Raw genomic sequence first — 24303 nt, 5'->3', positions numbered from 1 at the left:
GAGATCTCCTTATGAATTTAGATATCAGGACTCTAATCAGTTATGCTTTTACCAAAATTGATTTTACCTCTGCTTTTGCATAAATAGTTCCCATCCCAGAGGTTTTTGTTCACTGTGTACATTCCAAATTTATTTATTCATTTATTCAGAAGATCCAGAAATCTTCAGAACATTTTTATCAGGAAACATTCCTTCCACATGTAGAAATGGAGTACCTAAAATTACCTTAAATGACGAAAAGCATGAAAAAAATATAGGGAAAAGAACAGAAATCAGCACTGTAAGAAGTGTTTTTCTTGTTTTGTCTTTAAAACGTTTTTCTTCTGCCATACTTCCAATTCCATACTGAATGGGTTTTTTGGTATGGTACTATGTGATCCCCTCTGACCCCTTCCTTCTTTTCCTTTTGTCCTTACATTAACTTGCAGAAGGAAAGGGTGGAAATATAGGGCCTTCTGCCTGATCTAAAAAAACGTAGGCAGAAAAAAAAATAAAATCCTGGATGTAAGTAAAAAGATGATGGCCAGACAAAAACAGATGAGTATTTGAAGTACTAGATTTGACAAAAGGAAGTCTCCTTATTAGATCCAGATCACAACAAACAGTCACAACTGTGGAAGCATACTCAACACTGTAGGTGAAGGATCACCTGGAATTCACATGATCTTGGATTTTTGATCACATCATCAACAACTGCATGTACTTATGGTAAGGCACTCTGGACTGCAAAAATAAAGTGTAATAAATATGTGAAATACTTAAGATTGACAGCTTGCTTAATACTTTGCACAGGGGAAACCACTATAACTTGTTTTGCTCTTGATCTTGTTGTCCACTCCCCCATCCCTAATTCTCGTTTGCGCAAACCCTGTAAGAGTGTAAAACCCTTTGTAAAAAATGAGTTTTCTTTAGATATTTGCAGCTTCGGAATCATGTTGGAAAAAATGCAGTCGATCTGTCAAATTTGTTATGCATGAAGGTACAGGCCTCCCACATGAACTTACAGCAGCTACCTAAATAATTCTAACAGAGGCTAAGCATTTCCAATATGTAACACAGCACAAAAGTAAATCTCTCCTTTTGGAGAGGAGAAAATAAAAAAAGCTTATTAAGTTTCTTGAAACATTAAGTTGGTATATGCACGTTTCATCAGACGTTAAACACTCCCCTTTTACTGCAAGTGATTTACACAGTTGTATACAAAACTGGATGACCAAGCCACGGGCATTGTTTTTAAAAGGTAAGCTCAGACCTTAGTAAGTAGGACTTTCAGGAATATCACAATATATTTACCATAAAAGCAATTGTTCCAAGATGGCCCTAGTACCTGGATGTTTACTGCAATATTTCGGTGACCTACTAAGTTCAGACAAGTCTATACAACTATTCTTTTAGTTAAGGGAGGCAGAGGGGGAGATGCTTTTACATATGGTGGAGTCCTTGAAGGACTGGGCTTCCTTTAAAAATAGTGGAGTCTCTCTTCCTTTAAACTGAAACATGAGAGTGTAAGTTCTAGTGCAGTAGCTGCCTTACCAGCTCCTGGATTAGTTACTGGAGGACTAAATGCCAACATATAGTGTCCCAGACTATAACATCCTTATTTATAGTCATTACTGAACAAAACTGAAAATAATATTTCACAACCTTTGAATATATTTCAATGTAGTGTCTATAAAGATTGAGAAATTCTAACATTCCTGTAAATGTGAAGGAATAATGCAGCCTTGGTTCTTGCCGCAGAGTATTGATTTTACATATATTTACATGAAAATCATTGTGTAAGCTTTTCATGTAGCGGTACCTTTCTTAGTAATATTACAAAAGGCTTTGTTTCTTTTGATACAGCTTGAAAACAATCCTGTAAATACTGAAGAAGCTAATGACTTAACATCCTTTTTTCCCTGTCTCTACCTCAATACAGAACACGAAAATCAGTATTTCAGTACTAGTGAATTCCACAAAGTGCTTTTTCCCAAAGGAACTTTCTGCTTGTAACATTTAGATTAATTTTATACTGAGATCATTTCATTGTCCACTAACATGAACTTCATCTATTTCTTTCTTTGTCAATGAGAGCATCTTCTAGGTTAGGACAAACATGGCTTTGTTCACCTTTAACTAAGACAATATGGATTTGGAAGCACTAGCCTTCAAGAATTAACTTTCACAGGATGTGGAACTATCCCAAATACCCATCAGGGTTAACCTAGAAAGAGCTTCCAAGGTTCTCCTACAAAAGACTCATAAGCGTTTACCAGCCATACAGACACAGTGCTGATGAAATACAGTCTTCTCCAAGACGGGCCACACAGAACACAACAGAGTAGTGAAAAGAAAATATATCCAAGATGTAGTGGTCAAAACCCTTCTCTTACTAAAGGCACCAATAGGATTTCCAACATTTCAGCAGAATAGAGGATCTTTTTAAAAATGGTTTCGTCTGAAAGAATCTCAAACATTGTATATTGTACAGAACTCTACTTATTCAAGTCAAAAAGGTGAACTATCAAACAGACCTTATTGGCATTTGGATCTTTTGTCCCACAAAGTCTAGAATTTCAAACACAAGCCTTGGGTAACTAACTACCAATCCAATTTAGAACAGCAAACTCAATGAAAATGACTGTATTCAGCTTTTTTTCCATGCCAGCTAAAACTGGAAAGATTAAAGGAAGGTGTAGATGACCGTTGCCTCACAGTGATCGTTATGGTGCCCTTCCATTTTCAGAGACAAAGTGTCACATAGAAACGTGGCCAAGCTGTATTATTGTATACAATATATCCTCCTTAAAAAACAAGCAAAGAGCTATACCTTGATCAGATATCTCGATAGGGCACTATCACAAATAATTGCCTGCAACAATTAACCTTTGTGGCATGAAGTCTAGACTTCTTCACGCTATATTCTAATTCAGTGCCTTCTACTTTTCTTATTCACTATCAATTTCTCTGACCTCAGCAATGTTAAGAGGTCAACAATTACATTGTTCAGAATACACCATGAAAGGGAGAGTGACCCTGCATTATATCTTCATTTTTCCCCTTTGATCATCCCTTTATTTGACTGTATTTCAGTAAATTATCCATGTAGTTTTTATTTTGACAGCTCTCTTTACAGCAGTAAAACAAAATGTGTGCATTGCAAATGGCAAAGATTCAAATTTCAGCTATGTTTATCCAAAATAGCACTGAACTGCTTCTGTACTTATGCTATACTGCCTACAGCCTTACGGAAGGGGAGACAGATGGGATGAATTTAGCAGGGAAACAGCTGTGGCTTGAAGAAGAGACAAGCAAAAGTTTTGCTATCAGGCTTCATTATGTATCAAGGTACCAGTAAAATGTGTATCCGTAAGGCAGCCAAAAAAGTGTTTTTCATTTGACTAGTGATAATTACCTTTTCTCAACAGCTGACAATGTTCTAAGCAGCATTAAATAGGTATAATAATTAAGCAATAAGATAAGACAGGCAGTGCCTTGCTGGGGATTATTGCTCGCCTCGGGTGCGTTGTGAGGCACAAGGCTGAAGGGTGAGTGACTTCAGCCACCCGAGAAATGCAATAATCCCCCAGAAATGCACTGCCTGGAGTGTCTTCTTGCTATTAAAAATGGAAATTTAAAAAGGACAAAATGTTAGACACATTTCCTGCGGATTTTATTGACGTGGGTTAAACATTACAGAAAGTCAATGAAGAAATTCCATTTATGCCCAGCCTATGAAAGCCTCTTCCCAAGCATACATATGCCTCTACTTAGCTTGTTTGTGCATTTTATTCATAAAACTGATTTGGGAAGCACAAGTATTTGCATCATCTAACACATGCGCGATAAGGCACAGCAGATTACAACAGCCTTCACGATGGTAAAAGTTAAAGTCAAAGTGCTTTTAAGTCACATGCTTCCAAACATTTATTCTGTGCAATTGTCCATGCTTGGTGTCAATTACCAGATGAGCTTTTTTTTTAGTTCTGAAACTGTGTGTGTATATATATACACATGCATATATACACACACGCGCATATTTTTTTTAATATATATTTAAGATCAGCTGCTCAAATGATCAAAGCAAAGGGAAAAAAAAAAACAACCCAAAAACCTGAAATTTTTTTTTTACTACATGCAAGTCACATAGCTAAAACTAAGACTAAATCCCTGGTAGTGTGGGAAGTGCAAGTGTAGCACTCAAAAAGATTACACCGCTTTACATAAGCGGAGACAAAATTACCGTAATTTCAGCCATGCCACTGAGACAATCTTTTGAAACTGGAGACCTGGAAACATTTAGTGACCTTGACTTGAATCAAATCAGAATTCTAAAGACCGTTCAGGATCAAGTCCAAGTAATGAGATACCACATTTGGGATAAGGATGTATTTCCATATGTATAACTAAAGGTGGAATCTGGCTTTTCCATATATGGACTTACTGTTCACAAAGAACAAGTCAAACAAATATAGAATAATCTATTACCCTTTTCTATTTCTTTCATATTTTCCATCGTCACTACTTTATTTCAGAACTAAACTGAGGCGCCCTGAGCACACATAACACTGTCCTGAGTACACTAGAAATGTAGATGCTAAGTAGCTCTTATCATACTGTCCTTCCTTATAGCCACTTCCATAATATCTATTTTACTACAACTTCTGTGATTAGTAGCTGAGGGATAACACATTAAGATAGCATTTCCAGAAACTAGCACAATGCCTGTTACTATTAGGCTACCACCAATTAGCACTATCACAAGGCACAATAAACACAACTACTTTTTACAATTTAATTTTTTAGGATGGCAATTTTTTTTGGAGTGCACTTACAAACTGGTAACAGATATGACTGGAACTCCAGAAAAGAATAATACTTTTAAGTTAGACAAGAAATTGGCAAAAGACGATTCTATCTGTCTTTTAGAGAACAAAACCAGTGCAAAAATAAGTCTTCAGTCTCATAATGCAAAAACAACAGCACTTCCAATTAGTTTGAAAGATGGAAAACAAAAATCATGAAGGGAGAAAAAAAAAAACCCCAAAACCAAAACACCTTTAAGTGCAACATTAATTATGGAACTACTGGCACAAGACACATCAAGGCTAAACACTCAAGGATTTAAAAGAAGGTTAGACTTATATATGGAAAGTGAGAGCATCCACAGTTATATCAATTTTCATAGGAGCAGGACTGGACCCTGAAGAAGCAATCAAAACACTGAAGTTATCAGGAAAAAGCTGCCTTGCAATAGCCTTGCAAAAATCTACTCTCACTATATTAAGAACATAAATTGTCATTAGTTTTTGGGTCTCCTTCTCTTGCAGCAACAACCTTGGAAGCAGGCAGGTGCATAGCTTTTGTTACAGAGCTGGTAAATTTTCATGACACACTTGCAAAGCTGCTTAAATGTTACTCATCTGTCTTCATTTTCAGTTCCCCGCTATATGGGAATGAAGGGTTTTAAATAGCCTTAGTCTGAAAATCTCAGGGTTATACGCAGCTATCAAAACCGGAAGGAAATTTGCTACTGCTTCAAGTAGTTTGCCAAATGGGTTAACAGTCAGATTTTACTATTATTTGAGTTCACCTAAGGCCCAATAGGAAGATCCCAATTACTGTTAAATATCCCAACTAAATATTTGCTGCTGAATGACTGCATAGTGTTAGTCTCACAGTGGCTATTTGAAAACATTTTTTTTTTTTTAATGTTCTGACATATCACAAGGATATCACAGAAATATAGTACAGAAAAATGAACTTTAAAAATGCAGATGCAACACAACACAAGAAAGAAAACCAGGTAAGTCAGGGATTTTAACAAGTTAATTTTTTAGGTGGTCTAAACAATCGAGACTTGCTAAAGATTGTTAGATGGTGTATACTTCTTGGAGAAACATGGACAGGGTTGTCCTCCAGAGTTTATACCACATTGGAAAGGCTGTCATCCTGGGTAAACATTTATTCTGTAGCTCTGGATACCGTTTAGCCAATAACTTAAATGAACTGTGACATGCTTTTTCGTGCTATTTCGTACCATTAAACAACTATGCTTTTATGAACCTGCCAGCAAAGGAGCACTTCGATCCAGCCTGCTCCCTTTTTATTCCACATCTCTGGGGAAAGGGGTGAGGAAGACTGGTCCATGACTACTACACCACAGACCAGTGGTGCTACCACCAGGCACTGAAGGCAGTGTTTCAAAATAGAAGATATGGTAGTGGTTAAGGGGTAATTGGTAGATTAACACAAGAAGGATCACATACTGCAACCAGAAGCAAGCCCCAACCAAAATAAAAACAGTTGCAGGATTGTAGCAAATGTAGGAGAATAAAATGGGATTTCACTGGAAAACCATGCATACACTTCTCTCCGATAATGCAAATATTTTTCAGCATGACTGATAATCTGCGTAGGGCCAAGCATTTCCAGATCTTGCCATATCAAGGAGAGGCTGAGCTGAGCTGTCAAAGACATCACCTTTATCCACCTCCATTTTAGAGGAGAGAATCAAGAATTCTTCGTTAATGCTAAATTAACATTTAAATTTGAAAACCAACAACTGTGCTGACAACAGAAAGTAACAAGAACAGCCTGGAACCTTATGTTGTGCTGTTTTATGTCACACATATTTCAGGGCTTTTTACATTCCCGGTAGACAAGAACACAAGCTTACTATTAGTGAGCTGCAGGCTTTGACTCCCAGAAGTTGACGGCATGAATAAGAACTATCCCCGTGTCTGTTTTGGTGAAGGCAGAGTACATCAAAGCAGTAGAGTAGAAGACATTCTCCAGAGTGGACAATTACCAGACTCTTAGCAGAGGGGGTGTTAGTCAGAGTGCTGATAGCTGGCCAACACAGAAGGAAGCAAACCTGGCGATTTTTCCACCTAGCTTTTCTTTGAGGCATTGACTACCCCCCAGGTTTATGGTGTCCCTTTCCCAGATATCGTTCCCCAGTTTCTAAAACACTGAAATTGTGGTGCCCAGCTGTCTTGATGTGCAAAGTGAACACAGACACCGTAGTCTTCCCCTCTACACCTTTTTCCCCACACTGACTACATTGCTAAGCAATCAAAACAGACGCAGCATTAACTAATCCTTAAAGAAGCTAATTCAGTCATTATCGGCCCATTAACATGAATTCAAATGCATGAAAAGCCTACAACAAATTTTGAAGGAAAAAGAATATATAAGGACATGAAGGTAAATGGAAAACATGAGAAACTGAAACATAAGTTAGATCACGCAGATTCTGTCACAGCAATCCCGAATTCTTTAACAGCCGATTTTTCGATAAATAAAATGCAATAAACCTTACCTACATTAACTTCAGCAAAACATTAACTATCATGCCCCATTAGCAATTGTTAACTACGCTGTTGTTGATAAATAACTGACTAAAATAAAGAACACAGCGGACAGGAACAATTGAAGGTGAGGAAGAATTATAAGTGGATTTCTTAGAGTTTAAACAGATTTTTGAATATTTTGAATTATGACTCAGCACAAAAAGTGGGAGTGGGCTGAAAAATTTAAGAGATGTCATCAGCTTAGAGAAGGTCTGGGATACTGCACAGAAACAAACAGATGACTCAGAAGATTGGAACAGCAGAAACGGGATGAAATTTTGTACTAGAAAGTCTTACACAAGGGACTTAATGCATTCTCGGTTCATAGCAAAAGTCTCTGCTAACAACTTGAATTTACTTGGGAGGAAGAGGTCCTGGATGCACTTCTTGGATAAAGAAGGATTATCAACTGCCAATATTGTGCAGCTGTCAAAAAGGCAAACACGATCGTAGGATCCATCAGTTAGGAACTTCGAGTAAATACATTAATTCCACCATCAGAGATATTCAAATGCCCTCATCCAACACCCTGTAGACAGTTCTGATTGTCCATATGCAAAAGAGATGAACAATCAGAAAACTGAGGGTGATGGAGAGTTTATCGCAAAAAGAAGAACAAGAGAAGACGACTTCACTTATTAATCAGAAGTAGGACTGAATAGATACAATCATTGTCTATAATTATCTGCATTATGAGTGCAGATAAAATAAAAGCAGAACAAAAGAATTACTTACCCCAATTTTGGCTCAAGGACAAGTAGGTACAAGCTGAACACAAATAAACTCAGACCAAAAATAAGAAGGATCTCAATTAGAAAATCAGTGGTGCTGGAAACTGTTGTCCAAATTGGAGCAGTGAGGCCTAATGACTTTTACAAAGGAGCTCAATACATTCTCAAAGGAATATATATATATGAACTAAATATATAAGTATATATATTTTACATACACACACACACACTTAGTTATAACTGCAGGAGAGGAACATAGTACTCTGTGACCTAGAATACATCTTAGGGAACATTATTAAGTTCCCTAAACATTGATCTGAAAATTGGGTGTGATATTTCCCTCTGCTTGTCATTTGCTTCTTAAGAAGGCTAACAACTTATTTGCATACTATTTGCAGTGTTTTCTGAAGACCCAGTATTTCACTCTTGGTTTACATTGTCAGGTTTTCTAACAACTAAGATAATTTTTACTTTATGTGTCTAGTGTTCAAATAGTTGGTGAATAAATCTTTAAAAACCAGTATTAGCTGTCTTATATAATCTTACATAACTTATTCACTATTTAGAATGGGAATATTATACATAAAGCATAAACAATATATGCATTTTATACACACTACATATAGACATCTACTTAAAGTAAGGGGGGGGAATAGACAAACATATATATTTAGTAAGTAGACAAGTAGTGAACTGGAGAGGAAGGGGAAGGGAGAGAATGTGAACTTCCAGTTTCTATTCCAGACCAGGTGAACAGTGTGCAATCACCCAAACATTAAACAAAAGCCAAATACACTTTCAGACTCTGACAGGATTTGCAACATATATGTGTGTATGTATGTGTATACACATCATCTGTTGATTATTTCCTAATAGTACTTCTCTGGAGTATACATTTCTAAACCTAAGATGTGAGTCTATTAAGTAATATTTAAGTAAAATTAAGTAATAGTGATAACCTCAAATTCTGGACAGAGCTGAGAGTTTTATCTGATTGCACCACAATGCCGGACACAGCGACCACAAAGCTTTTTTACAAACTCCTCACGTGAAAGGTTATACAAACAAGTCTGTCACCAGTTGTGCTGTGGTTACAGCAATCCCGTTACAGCAAAACCACACCAAAGATATGTGGGCATGAATCATGATGCTCAGGAGAAAGTGGAGCATACTGCTCTTTAAACACTGAGGAACCTTTAATATCAAAGATGTTATGAACACTATGTATGTTCATCTCTATTTTAAATATAAAAACTAATGCGATTTAAAGTAAAAAGCCACAATATAGTGCATTTTTATTCTATAACTGCATTTCAAAACAGATGACTGGTCTAGTAAAAAGATAGCCACAATTGCCTCAATGGTACTTAAAAAAATACTAACCTATCAGTAAAATAAAAATAAGAAAGACAATATATCTAACAAAGAATAAACTGGACTGGAAAAAAAAAAGTATTTTAGGCAATGATCAAAATTGAGTTGTTCTACCCATCACTATTTCTTGAAAACACAAAAAATGTACAAGAGCTTTAGGGAGAAAATGTAAAATTTTAAATGCAACTTGATTGCTCGAGTTATCAAGATATAATTTTAATTGATTATTCTACTGAAGATTTGCCAAAAGAAATCCAAAATCTCTATTCAGAAGTGTAATAGTGACAGCAAACCAGCTATTGTGATTTTATGTATTAGTTACTTGAAACTGCCGGTATATTCTCACTATATATGTCTCAGTTTTCATATATATGTGTTGTCTCATGCATACACGATTTCTCATACACTATCCCTTAGTAACAACAACGAGAAGAAATTGAATGGTGGGAAAAACCTTTAAAACCATTGTCAAACTGAATATTACATTTTCTCTCTAACTCCTTGAGCGGTCCATTTAAGAATCCATTTCAGCTACCCTTCCAGATAAGCTTTATCCATAAGAATCATACATTTCCCCATAGGTAGAAAACAAATACAATTTGTCACATGTTGTGCTATACAGACATTTCTGCACAGTTGCTGCACTACACTAGCATGTCTGAAGGGGAAGACACCCCAGGTAGTTGGCTGCAGACACATCTCAGCAACATGGCACGTAGTTACGATTTGACACATATAGTCTTTATAAATCCAATGTCTATGAAGTCAAACAAATCTCCTTCTTATTTATAGTAACAGGCAAAAGCAGATCTCTGCCGTCTTGTTACACAGATGGTTGTAACATTTTTATAGTTAACTTACAACCACTGATGCCTGAGGAATAGACACACATCTGCCCCAAACTGCCAGTCCTGTAGGCTCTTCTTTTTAACTTCAGCTCCCAAAAACACAGTCGAAACATGTGTGACACCGTCACCCCCAGAAAGCTACCACAACAAAAAGCCCCATATTAATTTGCATAAAATGTATTATTATTGTTAATGTTGCACAGATTGGACAGTGATCACACACATTACAGCAAAAATAACAGTAATACCAACTGTGATCACCAAAACTGAAGTTTCAGAGAAAATTCATAGCCCCAGATCCCATATACTGAACTTAGTTTGGAAACATATTTGGAAAAAACCTCATTAGAAGCTCTAAATTTATGCTTTATTTAAAAAGATTTCAAAAAACCCTCATACTTCATACAAGTTACTGCCCATATGCTCTTTTTTGCTGCTTGATAAAACATACAGGCATGGCTGGCTCATCTTGAAAAAAGGAAAGCGATTGCCTAGGATTTTCTTCTCCTGCTTGAAGACGCTACTCCATATTTGCTGTATTTCCACATATCACCTGGGTCTTTAACAGGAAATGTACACAGAAAAGAGCTAGATATATTAAATTAAATGCTTCCCTATTTAGACACTGGCTGTCCACCGAAGGAATTCTCTAAATAGATGACTTACAATTAAATGCTTACTTTATGAGAAGAACAACAGATGCAGAAAAGTAAAGCCATAATTGAACCTTGTACCTACAAGAGCTGTTAACTAAGTTCAGTGAAAGCTTAAATAGCTTGATGAAATCCTGACCCATGGCAGCTTGGGCAAATATTACTTTTTAATAAATATGTTTCATTAATAATATACATCAAGGCAGATTCTTATCTTTTTCTTCTTGCTCCCCAAACTGGAAGACAACAGAGCTTGTGAAAAGTGGATCTGCATTTATAGAACTGGTCTAGCTACAGAGGTGAAAATGCGTGGCTTGGAATTTGGTTTGAAAAGAGATAAAGTAAAGAATGAACCAACATTATATGTACAGTTACCGAATTAATTTGATTCTGGATTTTCCTTCCTCTGGAATCTCTTTTTTGTGGAGTGAAGCATAGAAGGAAAACAGAAGGGTAGTTTAACCTTTTATTTTTGGTACATATTCTTTTTATTCTTGGCTAGCTTTCTATCTTTATAGCTGTCCTATGAGAAATTCTGTACTTTCTGCTACCTGCTAATTTCTACTATGAACACAGATCTACAGAATGGGAAGTTGAAGAATTTAATAATAAAATTTGCTTTCAGGTTGAAAATTTATACCAATGTGCTGTTTGCCACCTAAGAGAATTTATTTCTCCAAGATTCAGATCCATAAAGTCACACATGTGACCAGTTCGCTTCCAGCGGCACATCAGTGACCCTACGTCATGTTTATTAATACTTTTGAGATAATCTACTTAGCTAAATAAAACACTGTCTAAAATGAAAAGTATGTAACTGCAAAAAAAATCAAACCAAGCACAAACTAATGTAAAAAACATCATATATATATATCTAAAACAAAGATCCACAGGGCTGCTAGATTAACAACACTAAATAAAGACCTCTTCATAAGATCTACTACAGTCTTAATGTGTCACTCTAGTCCTGCAAACCATACATCTTTCAACCCAAGTTTGCCACAACAGTATACATCAACTATATCATTCAGATGGACATCTGCTTCTTTTAATGCTGTGTTTCACTGAGCAAAAACACACTGAAAAGGTATAGATATTTACATTGCATTGAAAAGACTGATTTAAAATAATCTTTGTGGATAGCGATTTAAAAGCAATCTTTTAAAAGCAGGTTTTTAAAAACTGCTTTATGGTATTTCAGATGATATTCACATACAGCACATTCAGACAGAGAGATAGGAATGACAAAGAAAGAGTTGTCTTGTTCACTTTCAGGATTGCAACTATCACAATCACCAAAATACTGTTGCTCTAAAAGAAATTCCGTCTGTTCAATTAGATCTTGCTCCTTCTGCAAAATAGTTATAACATGGCCTATCATATTCTTCTAGAAGAACACAAGTAGTGACAGAGATTTCTTCTTAAACAAATGCCTTAATTCCTTATTATTCAAATTTAAATGTTAGGTCCCAAGTTAAGTCAAAATCATTTTGATACAAGAAACTTTCTAAAGAGAGCCAGAATAACAACAGATAGAAAATTAGGTAGGAACCCACTTCACAGGATGGTGTTGCAAAAAGACCAGTGCTATCTGTAGCTGCATACAAAGGGAAAACATACTGTGTTGAGAAGTAATCATCCTTAATGTTATTTTGTTGTGATTATTAGTATCTGAGTGACGGATGAAAATCTGAGGCAAAACACATTATTATTATTTGTTCTTCTGCCTTTACTAAATAGAATAGTCAGATGTCTGTTTTCAAAATCAGAAGAGAAAAATCACTATTTTTATTTGGTGGAAGTCCTTCAACATAAATATAAGGAATTGGGAGATTTATTTGTTGTAGTAGTTATACTTTCTGCTTTTTTTCACTTAAATCTGAATACTTCATAGCCAATTTATAGCATTTGTGAACTGATACTGAGTATCTATTACAGTTTTCACATGGAAACTAAAATTAGATTACACTGAATTTTTAAAGCAGTTTATTACATCAGTCTTATAAGTTATTACCTGGATTTTAAATGAATACAGTGCAAGATCATAATTAAAAATATGATAACACAGTCCTCTCTTAAAATGCTGGTAAAGTATACTGTCCATGAGTCAAAGACCTGATAATCTCTGCCATATTTACATAATGTAAAATATTAAATAAGACAAATGCTATCACTGCCCTGTTTTCTCTCCTTGTTGTCAGCTAAACAGCAGCAGAAGGTAAGTCACAGCCTGCAGCATGACCACTCTGCTTTCAAACCACTTTTCTTTTCTGGATTAATGCTTTCAATCTTTTCCAGTGTATAATCATTGCTGCTGCAGCAGAGAATAAGCAACATTTTCCAGTAGATTTCTTTGGTTCTGACAGAGGAAAGGTTGTCCTAAAATCTCACAAAGCAGTCTTAAATTCAACTGGATACTAATAAGTCTAGAGAAGAACAGCTAGCAGAAAAAATAGAAAAAAGATTTAATTCTTTTTTCCCCTGAAAGTAACCCCGAGTCCTCAGTGCATGTCCCCCATATGCTGAGAATCTACCACAAGTAAAGAAACCAAAAGGGAGGTGAGGTGAACAGAAAGATTCTGTGGTCACACAGATTAGGGACGTGGTCATAGCATTTTTAATTTCTTTGTACTCTTGAGCTATAAAAGATGATGTCAATCCTGGGTTACAGAAGAACAGGATGAGGTACAGACAGAAATCTGAAAACGAAGAGGAAAGAAGGGGGCCCTGGATGACTGAAAAGAATGTATAGAGAGCTTGCAAGAAACAAGCTGATATGGACAGACATAGAATGAAGAGATGGCAGCAAAAAAAAAAAAAAAAAAAAAAAAAAAAAAAAAAAAAAAAAATCAAACAGAATTTTGCCCAGCCAGGACTATCTAGTCCAAATGAAGTTAAACTGCATTTTGCCTTTCACTACTGACAAGAGGTAGCCTGGCTGATTTGGTTTGCAGAGTTGCCTCTCAGCCATCTCCCTACTTTATCCTCTACCTCCTCAGCTGTGCCTAAGCTCTTTCCAGTGCCCATTACACTGAACATGGAGAGGAAAACAGACCATGAGAGCATAGATGAACTTTCTGGTACCAAAAAGAAAAGTCTCCACAGTGATCTTTAAGAACATGTAATCCAAATCACAGCACAAGGCATTATCAGTCTGGACACTCCTGCCAGAACAGTCAATTGGTATCAGTGGAAATACTCCATACTAGTCTTGCTGTAGCTGCTCCCAGCTATTCCTGGGGAAGTTGCTGCTTCTCGGAAAAGGCTAATGGTGCCTGGAAGCTGTTAATAGTTCCCTGGCTACTAAGTCTTCAATAAGATTTGTCTACTTATACAAGTCAAATATTATTGCAAAAGGTAAGATGGTAAACCCCCAAAGTACACCTATTACGGAATCCACATCTGTACTCTATATTCATATTACTGAATAACCTCCTGTCTCCTCCCCGCTGCCCCCCCCCATTTGTGTTTTTTTTTTTTTTTTTTTAATATGGTAAGACAATTCATCCAAGTTAGAGCGGAGAACAGCCGAAGCAGCCCACACACATATGTACTAGGCTTAAATTCTTTGGAAGACTCTGTTGTTCAAGCTTTCCTTTTATTTATCCAAAACGGCACAAGCAAAAGATGTTATAAAAAAACTTGACAGCATGCTTGGGGAGGGGGAAGGGGTGGTCATTTTCATAAGGAAAGAATATTACTTTCAAACAACCTAGTGTCATTTTTATGTTTACACAACACAACAGGTACGGTAAAGCATACCACATACTGACAGATTAACAGGACCTCCTACCTCGACTTCATCCTCTCATGCATTCTCCCATGCTGGATACATTGTTGGTCCAATTCATCATTCCGTTTCTGCGTCTTCTCCAATCTGCCATGAAGATACTCTTTTTCCTGACTAAGCTGGTTGACTTCAGATCTACAGAAGTAAAACACAGTGATGATGGATGTTGTCAGATTTCATCCTGCAGCGTGCCATCAATATGTGGCTTCAGCATTTATAAAATTTCATACATGTATATGTAATGCATAAACAGGCTATTACTAGAACTTTCAGAAACAAAACACTGTTTCAAATAATCTTAAGACAAAAGATCATGATGCTGAAGGGTATCTGGCAAATATGCTAAGGGCAATCACTCAGCCATAGGTTGGCTATGCTAATTTCAGCCTAATTTAAACAGGCATGTAATTTGGCAATATGCATTGACGTTAAATAAGATCAATAAATGTAAATTCATACTTGTTAAGCAAGAATTTGGCCAGCATTTTGAAAACACATTTCAAGTTCTTTATTAGTAAAAGCTAACATCCAGTTTAAAAAACGGCTACTGAAAATTTGTTCAACCTTTACTGCGCTGTACAGGTTGAACTCTGAAGAGTGGTACTGTTTTAGAAACTTTATTAACCTAATATGCCCAAATTACAATAACGTAGATTAAAAAAAACCCCACCATATTAAGAGGAACATTAATAAAACCTTAAGAAACAAGGAAAAAATCATACAAGCACAGCCTAATCTACATAAAACTCGGCAGAGCCTTTAAGAAAATTAGTCACTTCCAGCAATTCTTATTCTTCACGGGTGAGCAGAGACACCAGATCCATGAATGACCTGGGACTGCTACTTGCTACATCTCTAACCATCAGCCCATGGAGAAAAAGGCATGAGCTGTTTCTTAATATCGGGAAAAGATCTCAGACTAAATTGTGATAAAATATACATTATGCACTTGTACAGTTTAACTCTTTGGAAAAGGTTAATGAGAACATGTCAGAATCTGCTATACCATCAGAAAGTAAGAATCAAAAGCAAGAAAATTTGTTTTATGGCATCTGCCACTCCAGATCTTGAGGTTAAAAAGCTTCAGATATATCTTTAAATCATAAACTTAAATATGCTGCATTTATAGCAGAAAGATACTTTACCTTCCTGGCTGTTACAGAATGCAACAACAACTGACATTCTGAAAAATACAACAAAGTGCAGGGGGGGAAGGAATACTCCTCCCTCAAAAACATGTTGTTACACTGACAAGTCAAATCTGGAAATGACAACATAATCTTTTCATGTTTAAATAGAGAACAATACATGATATCATCTGTGAATTTAAAAGAACTTAGCATGGGAAACTTTGGAAGAAGACTGTATATAATTGGATTTAGATAGGGAGTTACAGCTCTATTAAGGAACATCACTGACAAATACATCAGAATCGTGCTGATGTACTTGTACATCAAACTCAAACGCAGGAGAGTTTCCCGGACAGGTAAGTAAGAGTGGGCAGGAGGTTATAGGAAGGTAACTGTAGTCGAATTTTTAAACCGGTCATTTAACAGAAATACTAGTAGCTTAAACGTCAGCATTAACAAAGCATTGTCAGTTGGACCAATTGTTATCACACAGTATGAATGCAGTCTGTATTGATACTGATACTGTGAGAAAGACAATCAGCGGATAAAAGCAAAGATCCACTACAGAGCAGCTTGACAGAGACCTGGCGTAACAAAGCCTAACCAAGTGGTAACAGGGACTAAACTCAAGATTGCGTCCCTTTTTTGCCAGCACAATGCAACAACAGCATTTGCCACATAGGAATACTGTAAATTATCATGCTTGTAGGGTTTCCCAACTGGAGGATCCTGCTTCTTTTTCTGTATTTATGTGTTGCTGTCTCATTCACGGAAACAGCAGAAACAACTTTCAAGGTGATAAAAATCTCCAAGTTTTAAAGGGACTTATTCATCTTCAGCACATTTGAAGGTGTCTGAAGTCTTTCTGGAAAGTTCAAGGGATTCAAATCAACCAAAGCCAAAATGCTACTGAAAATTACAATTAATGAAACATAAGAAAGTACTGAATTCATTGAAAACATGAGTAGCATGATCACTAATCTCTAAAATACAGCTCTAAATGCCTGATGCTTTGAACCGCGTTACTTGCATTCTCTTCTCCTAAAACATCTGTTGCAATTACAGTTGAACTCAAAAAAAAAAATATCATTCCAGTTAAAATATTATTTACACAATGTCCCTTCCAAGTAAATATCTAAGAGTCTGACCACCCAGATTCAAGGAGTTCATTATACTGAAATTTTAGAGGACAGCACATATCAAGGGCAGAATGCCTATTAAGGTCAATGTTAAAAGGTTCACGTGTGTCAGCATTAAAGAGAGAACACCAATCCCAATACAAGACTGCACAGCAAGAGGCTTCATTATCACCTGACAAAGATTCCCTCTGCATCTTAAAATACACCACTCACACACCTCAGATTCCAAAGATTAAGATAGAACAGTTAATTCTATGTGATATTTAAATAACTTCAGAATTGTTGGGTTAAAAAAAAAACCCACAACACCACCATAATTATAATAAGAAATGCTTCTGAATCACTCTGCTCCCAAGCTGTCACAGCAGGGACGGGAGAGGGAGGGGTGCAGGTGCCAAAGTACACAGTCCTGAACTTCAGAGATAGCCCACACATAACGCCAGAGACAGAGGTAATTTAGAAAAATCTATGCACTATGTCTGATGGATCCAGAACAACTAAAGGACACAGCACGGACATGCTGATGTTGCTCCTCAAGAGCTACTCTGGGTCCAACAGAGCAAGTAGTAAGCTATGGCGGACTCAGAAGAAACTGATGTGTGCAGACATCTGGAGTGTGGCCATCTGAGCTGAACTCTACATGGAGTTGCACTTCTGCAGACTCAGGCTGGTGCCACAAGTCATACAGTCATTTTAACGTATCCGTGTGTGCTTCTGAGATCTGATACACTCAAAAGACCTGTATGAAATCAATATTATTTCAAAACCGCCCAGAGTAAAGCTACAACATCACATGAAAATGAAAATGTAAAATACATGCTTGTAAGTAGATGGGTAATAGGTTTTGCCAAAATCTATTGACTTGTAACTGTGTTAAAAATAATTGATGATGACTGAGGGGGGAGGACAGGGACAACAACAAAAAAAACCCTCTACACTTCTGAATCCGTTCAACTATCAAGAAAGCCTCAACTTCTATTTAAAAACAAATTTAAGTTTTTATCTGCCATCCTTGCTAGAAGCGTCTTGGAAAAAAACCGAACAGGTTCCTCCAAAGCATTCAAGTACTGGAGGCAAAGAATCAGCAAACATTAAATAGCCACAATTCAAAGTCAGTGTAAGGATATTTTTAGGATGAGAGGATTTTTGAACACTAAAGTGACAAAGCTGTCTTTATTCATCTGAAATATCTTTTGCATTGCAGCGCTTTTAAGCGCTGCCTTTTCCTGCTCTTAAACCCAATTTTTTAATTATACAGCAATTAAATACATGCTCTAAAATATTTTCTGCTGATGCGGTATTGTTGCCTATAATTTTAATGACTGATCCTTCAGACAGACTCTTTCACATCTTCGTACGGCTACCTTCAACAAACATTTCACTCCTGGTACTGCGCACAATGACTGCAGTCAACCAAACATGCAGAAAAATAGTTCAGCCGGGTGTGTGTTCCTTACTTCAATTAAACTCACACAGTTGGATGCCTACTGTTGCCAAACCAGTAATATAATTTATACATTATAGTCCAAACAGTAAAACTACACTAAAAGTCATTTAACAATATTTATAACACCATAAAATACAGTGTTAAAATATATGAACTGCAATATGTACCAAAATTATAAAATTTGTTTCTCATCATCAGTGATTAAAACGAGGATCATTGCTCTAGCTTCAATACTCACAACCCTGGTGACAGATTAGAATTCAAATCTTAATGATCAATTTACAATTAACAAGATAGAAGTGAAACAAATTAAACCAACCATTATATATAACGAGACCCAATGGACTCCCATTGTTCCCCTTAATTACAAAACGCAAATCACAAATACACAGTGGGTAGTGTTAAGCATTAATCTACAACCTAGAAACTCAGAGAGTGACAATCAGAGAAAAAAAAGAAAGAACAAAATAACAGAGAAGAAATCAACAAAGGACTATATTTTTAAACATGCCTATGCATACAAAAACCTTCACAGACCCTATCTTCTTTCTGCACAGCTTGAGGGGTTTATAATTTGTCTGACATTGTCTATCTGAAGCTTTTCTAATCCTGTGTCGGGGCTAGCTCACAAAAATGGTTCCAGCTGACGTATGAACAAGAAAACTTCAGTTTAGATTTCTCAGAAAGCCTGTATTAAATATAAAAATATACGTGCAATTCAGAGGCGTCCCACTGAAATTGTGCAAATATGTAGTTGTCACATATAAATTTGAAATGCCTCTGATCAGAAATGGGCCCTTTATTTCCTATCAAAACCTAAAAATTTTATATCAACTTACTCTTGCATCTGTTATTAAAAAACCTTGAGTTTTTTACCAATTAAATAATGGTACTGCTAGTATACAGTTATTTCTTAACCCTCTAGAATCTAAGGCACAAAGATTCTAGAAGTATAGCAAGCAAATACACATCCAGGTCCAAAATTCAGTTTATGATAAGGCCAAAACCAAGCCAAAAACCACAGAAAAAACCTTTTCCATACAAATAGGGAACACTGCTGCTTCATGATCGGCTTTTATTAATGTACAGGAGAACTGAGTTATAAAATCTTCCAAAAACGATTACCTCTTTTCAGAAGACAAAGCTACCGCATTCTGCCCCAGAATTGTGGTTTTACACTATCTCCAGTGACAATGAGCATGAACATTGCCTTTTGGAGAGGTACTACTGAAAGATACATATTGATGATGCATTTCAAACTTTGCCATAGTAATTTTCAGCATCTGATCTCCTGATCACATCTCTTTTTGAAGCCATCTATTAGTTTACCATTTTCCACCATCTCCAGTTCCACCATTCTGTTCTCATTTTCCCATGCTTTCTTTGTCCCTACCAATTTCTCCATTCCGTGTTACTGACTGCAGCAGCTCCCGCTCCCATGATGGCAAGCTCAAGCTATTTTAGGGCCACTTCTCAGAACTGCTTTCATACATTCTTCTATACCATTTCTTGTGCAAAATACCACTTTCTGGAGATCCAAGAGGGCTCCCATTCCCTTTTTCAGGTTCTCGACATAGTCAGCTAATGCTGCTAGGTGGAGAAACACTTGGCAATCTCCGGTATTTATTTTCAGAGAATAATGTGTTTTCACAGTATGTTTTCTGTCTTTCCTTCATCCTTTTACAGTTACTAGCCTGTGACTGTGAGCTCTAGCAACAAAGTCTGTGTGCATTTTTATTGCTGGAATAATAATATGATTTGAATCTATTTAGATTTTGTATTACTTTAGCAGAGGAGCTCTGCTTTTTCAGAAGTAAAAGATCTGCTTGCTTCTCTCTCGAGTACCCATCACAACATTTGCAAGGGAAGATCGCTTACATTTCCTCAAGCTTCTCGTTTCTTCCCCAAACACTCTGGATGGGATTCATCTCCCAAATTCAGCCACTTAACAGCTAGTCAGCACTTTATATTCAGTGGAAAGTAGGATGGGCAGTGGAGGCAGTACCTGTGGGAAGCATCATATATTTTTTTTTATGTATATATATGTCTGTCATCTACTTATATCGTTTTCCTTTGACCATTCCTGGAAGCAGGATACTGGGATAAATGAGCTCTCCCCCTGAGTGAGTGTTGCCCCTGTTATGTTACCTCAACGGGATGATTAAATCCGCCCAGCAGCAGAAGAACCCTATCTTGAAAACCGATTTTATCTTTGCTGAGTGTTTTCCTTACTTCCCGGAAGCCATGCGAGATGAATCTTACCCTTAATCACCACATTTACGTTGCATGAAATTTACAGAAGTTGCAGAATGCCAACACACCACTTAAGTCCTGTTTACTACTCTAATTATGAACCCTATGAAACTTTCGACAGAGACTATTTTCACACTTAAAAACATAAAATCAAGTGGTTTACTAGTATAGGACTACAAAATTCATATTTTTTTTAAAAAAAGATAGTGCTATCCTATAAAACTTTTAAATAGATAACTTCATACTTTTGTATTTATTTTAAACCAGTTATTGCTTCCAGGTTTTGTTCTGTTCCTGAGTTTTTAATGGCTTTGTATTTAGATCTGCTATTGTTTTTAACAAGAGCACCACATAACAAGCAGCAGCAAAATCAGAGCTTCAATGACAAGCAATTTTGATGACAATTATTTCAGAGATAACTATAAATGGACCTTTAAGTAACTAAATAAACTGACAGACTACAGTTTTGAGAACTTTAAATATTTACTGGTTTTCATATAATTTCAGATAAACTCACATTGTAGCTCTGTTAACAATTTTCCACTCTTCATATTAAGAATATGAACATCAGGAAGAAAATAGTATGCAATTTTTACATTGGAATTATCTAGGAAATTGGAAGTAATAGCTAGAAACATAATCTGAAAAGCGGAAAATTAGAATTACTCTGGATAAAAATCCATCCATGTTTCTTAAGTGTCATATATTATATTGAGATGACGTGTAATACCTGGGACAAGATGAATAATAATAAATATTAAAATACAAAAAAAAAAAAAAAGGCAGCATGTCCTAATACTAAAAGGGACAGGATAAGAAAAATATACTAACCTGTATTTTCCTGATATTTGTTCCAACTTCCTTGCCAATATACAACATTCTTCCTTTAATTTTGCTATGAATGTATTCTGGGAGGTCAGCAATGAATCCAGTTCATTCACTAGAAATTATAAAATGATAAAACTAGTCATTTATTTTACAATTACAGAAATTAATAGATAATTTAGAAACAATTTGATATATTCTTAATTTCTTTCCTCTAGATACTTCTGGTTTTGGTATGTTTTTTAAACTTCAGCAACTTGGATACGGAATTATGACATCATCATTCACCAAATAAAGGCTCTATGTCAGAATAAGCTAGCCTAAAGTATTAAAGCATGTTGCCACTGAATCAGGTCTTGTTTGAGAAGAATCATCGTAAAGACCACATATCTAATCTGGTGGTTTTGCTTTTTAGCTGGAAGTTCCTTGACATTTCTGGGAGGAATAAAATTGGCAAGCCATGCCTTAGCAGCCTTTTGCTTGCTCAACTAGTGCAGAGGATATACTGGCAACCCAAACACTCACACTGCAGACTCATTTCATTCTCTCCTTAAAAAAGCAGTTCTTTCATTTACTGGGTCCTGCGCTTACTATGATTAATGTATTTTTTTCTCTTTAATGATAAGATGCAGATTTATTGTCCAGTGATAGTTGCAGTGAAACCATTTTATAAATTAATTTTCAGTTACTATCAGTTTGGGCTGCACCAAAACTCATGACCTAGAAATAAAGCATCTTTATTCTTCCAAAAAGAAGATACCGCAAAATTATGTTTCTTGATTTCTGCTTTTAAAACCAGAGAAAGAGAGACCACTGTTACACAAATTCCTTGTATGCGTGTAGGGTCATAATACACAATGGTTTCTTTATGTGAAAAATAAATGACTATAATTTTTCAACTCCTAGTCCTACTAGAGATATATAAAAACAAACTCAGTCTTAATATTGTTTCATTTTTGTATACTGGGCCAATTTATGCTCCAGGAGGGTAAATTACACATCTCTCGTGCAAAATTACACTTGGTCATATGCTGATGTGCTGGCTAGAGTAGGGAAAAATGATTCTGAGAGCTTCTTTTCTTTTCCTACTGTGTAGACAGCAGCTATAATGTAGCTGTTTGCATTCCCTGAACACATGGAAAGGTCCTCTAGTACTGTGATAATGCTGCAAAAAAGGCAGAAAATCAGATGGCAGATGTAAATGTGCCTCGTACCTCAGGTATTATCTGACACTGCTTAGGATTAATACAGGCTACACCATTTTTCTAAAGGTATTGCAGGACTGATGGGTAAAAATGGTGTTTTATTAAACATATGAATATACCATGTTCCACAAGAGCTGAAGCACCTCCTCTTTTCCATGTTCAGGGGCTAGAGATTTCCTCTCTAAAAATTTCTTTTTTTGTTTATAATATGTACCTTTATTTAAGTTGTTGGCACAGTACTTCACAATCACAAAAGGCTTTTTTTGTTTGTTTGGAAACCCCATTTTACTTCCAGATTAAAGGTTAGAAGTTATTGATCAGCTAAGTCAATGCAATGAAGTCTCCTGTTATGAGAACCTGAAGTATGCAAAGGATTAAACATCTTTCTTCTAGATTGAGGGTGTGCGTGTGGGGGGGCACATGGTAATGCTAAAAATGTTTGAGGCTGCAAAGATTAAATAAAGGAACATATCAATTTGGAGCCAGTGAATTACATCCAGCTGCGACAGTGAATTAAGAACCGATTAATGGCTAAAGCTTTTCTCCAGTTTGGATGCCGAAGCAAACTCATTAAGCTTTTAGAGTAGCTATAATGTGTGTACTGTGGGAACTGTTCAATGCTATTCAGGAGACTTTAACTGTAAGCTCAGAGCATTTCCCGCAGAGCTTCTGATGCTATTTTCTTTATATAACATGTGTGCCTGAAAATCCAGCCAAAAACAAGCCCTTTGTTTTTCTACTTTGTTGTGGTCTCTCTCAGCTTTACGTTTCTTGAACACAGGTAAATAAACTCATAATCCAGATGGTGCAACAGATGTGAGAGCAGCACTCTGAAATCAACAGACAGTGGGCAATACTTTCCATTTTCTCTTTTAAACGCTAACTAATATGTAATTCGGAATCTCCGGTGTAGTTAGCATCTGCTCCCTTCGGCCAGCCAAAGGTTACAGGTGTTCCTGATGTCATTTCACAGTAAGGCGTGGGCCTGGCTTGTGAGTGAGTGCCCAGGCTCTAATCTTTCCCTACCAACTACCAGTTTTCTCATGCTGGGCCTCCATTTGCTGCATCTTCTGTGTCAGCTCCTGCTCTCTTTGCTGGGCCTGAAGGGCTCGGGCCTTTGCTTCGTTGCTAATGCTTTGCTGAACGCTCTCTTTCTCCAATCTAGAAGAAAACCCAAATAGGAAATAAAGAAAAACAAAATCACACCCTGAAGATGACAAAGTCAAAAAGCAAAGCAGCACATCAAAATAATAACAACAAAAAAAATTTATCTGGCCAAGCTTTTCACACTAAACATTCTCCTCCCACTTCAGGTGATACAAACTGACCTTTCTCTTACAATGTCAAACATTCTCCAGTGACTGGTAGAAAATGGATAAAAAACATGACCTCTTTCGTGAGCGAAAATTAGCCTTTCAGACAAAAATACGATTTTATTTTTAAAAATTTTAAACACAACTTCTTTTTCATAAGGAAGTAGCCCAGCATCCACTTTGCATTGAACAGATTATTTGCATTTTCTTTTGAACGCTATTTATTTAATTCTGCAGTGAAGCTTAGGGACCTGACCC

General features: G+C 36.4%; 1 protein-coding gene across 1 annotated transcript in view; it reads right to left on the bottom strand.

Annotated features, from left to right (window-relative positions):
• The window catches only part of SDCCAG8 (serologically defined colon cancer antigen 8), a 105470-nt gene that overhangs the window by 22380 nt on the left and 58787 nt on the right, over positions 1-24303 (bottom strand). Inside the window, exons 15-17 of the mRNA XM_009893657.1 lie at positions 23766-23893; positions 21534-21642; positions 14737-14868 (exon numbers count right to left, since the gene is read on the bottom strand). Coding sequence (XP_009891959.1) covers positions 14737-14868; positions 21534-21642; positions 23766-23893 — 369 coding nt within the window. The remainder of the gene's footprint in view (positions 1-14736; positions 14869-21533; positions 21643-23765; positions 23894-24303) is intronic.

This window comes from Charadrius vociferus, unplaced genomic scaffold, assembly GCF_000708025.1.
Source record: "Charadrius vociferus isolate BGI_N301 unplaced genomic scaffold, ASM70802v2 scaffold309, whole genome shotgun sequence".
In the NCBI taxonomy this organism is placed as follows: Eukaryota; Metazoa; Chordata; class Aves; order Charadriiformes; family Charadriidae; genus Charadrius; species Charadrius vociferus.
The sequence above is the reverse complement of the archived record's forward strand: the minus strand, read 5'-3'. Positions and strand labels throughout refer to the sequence as shown.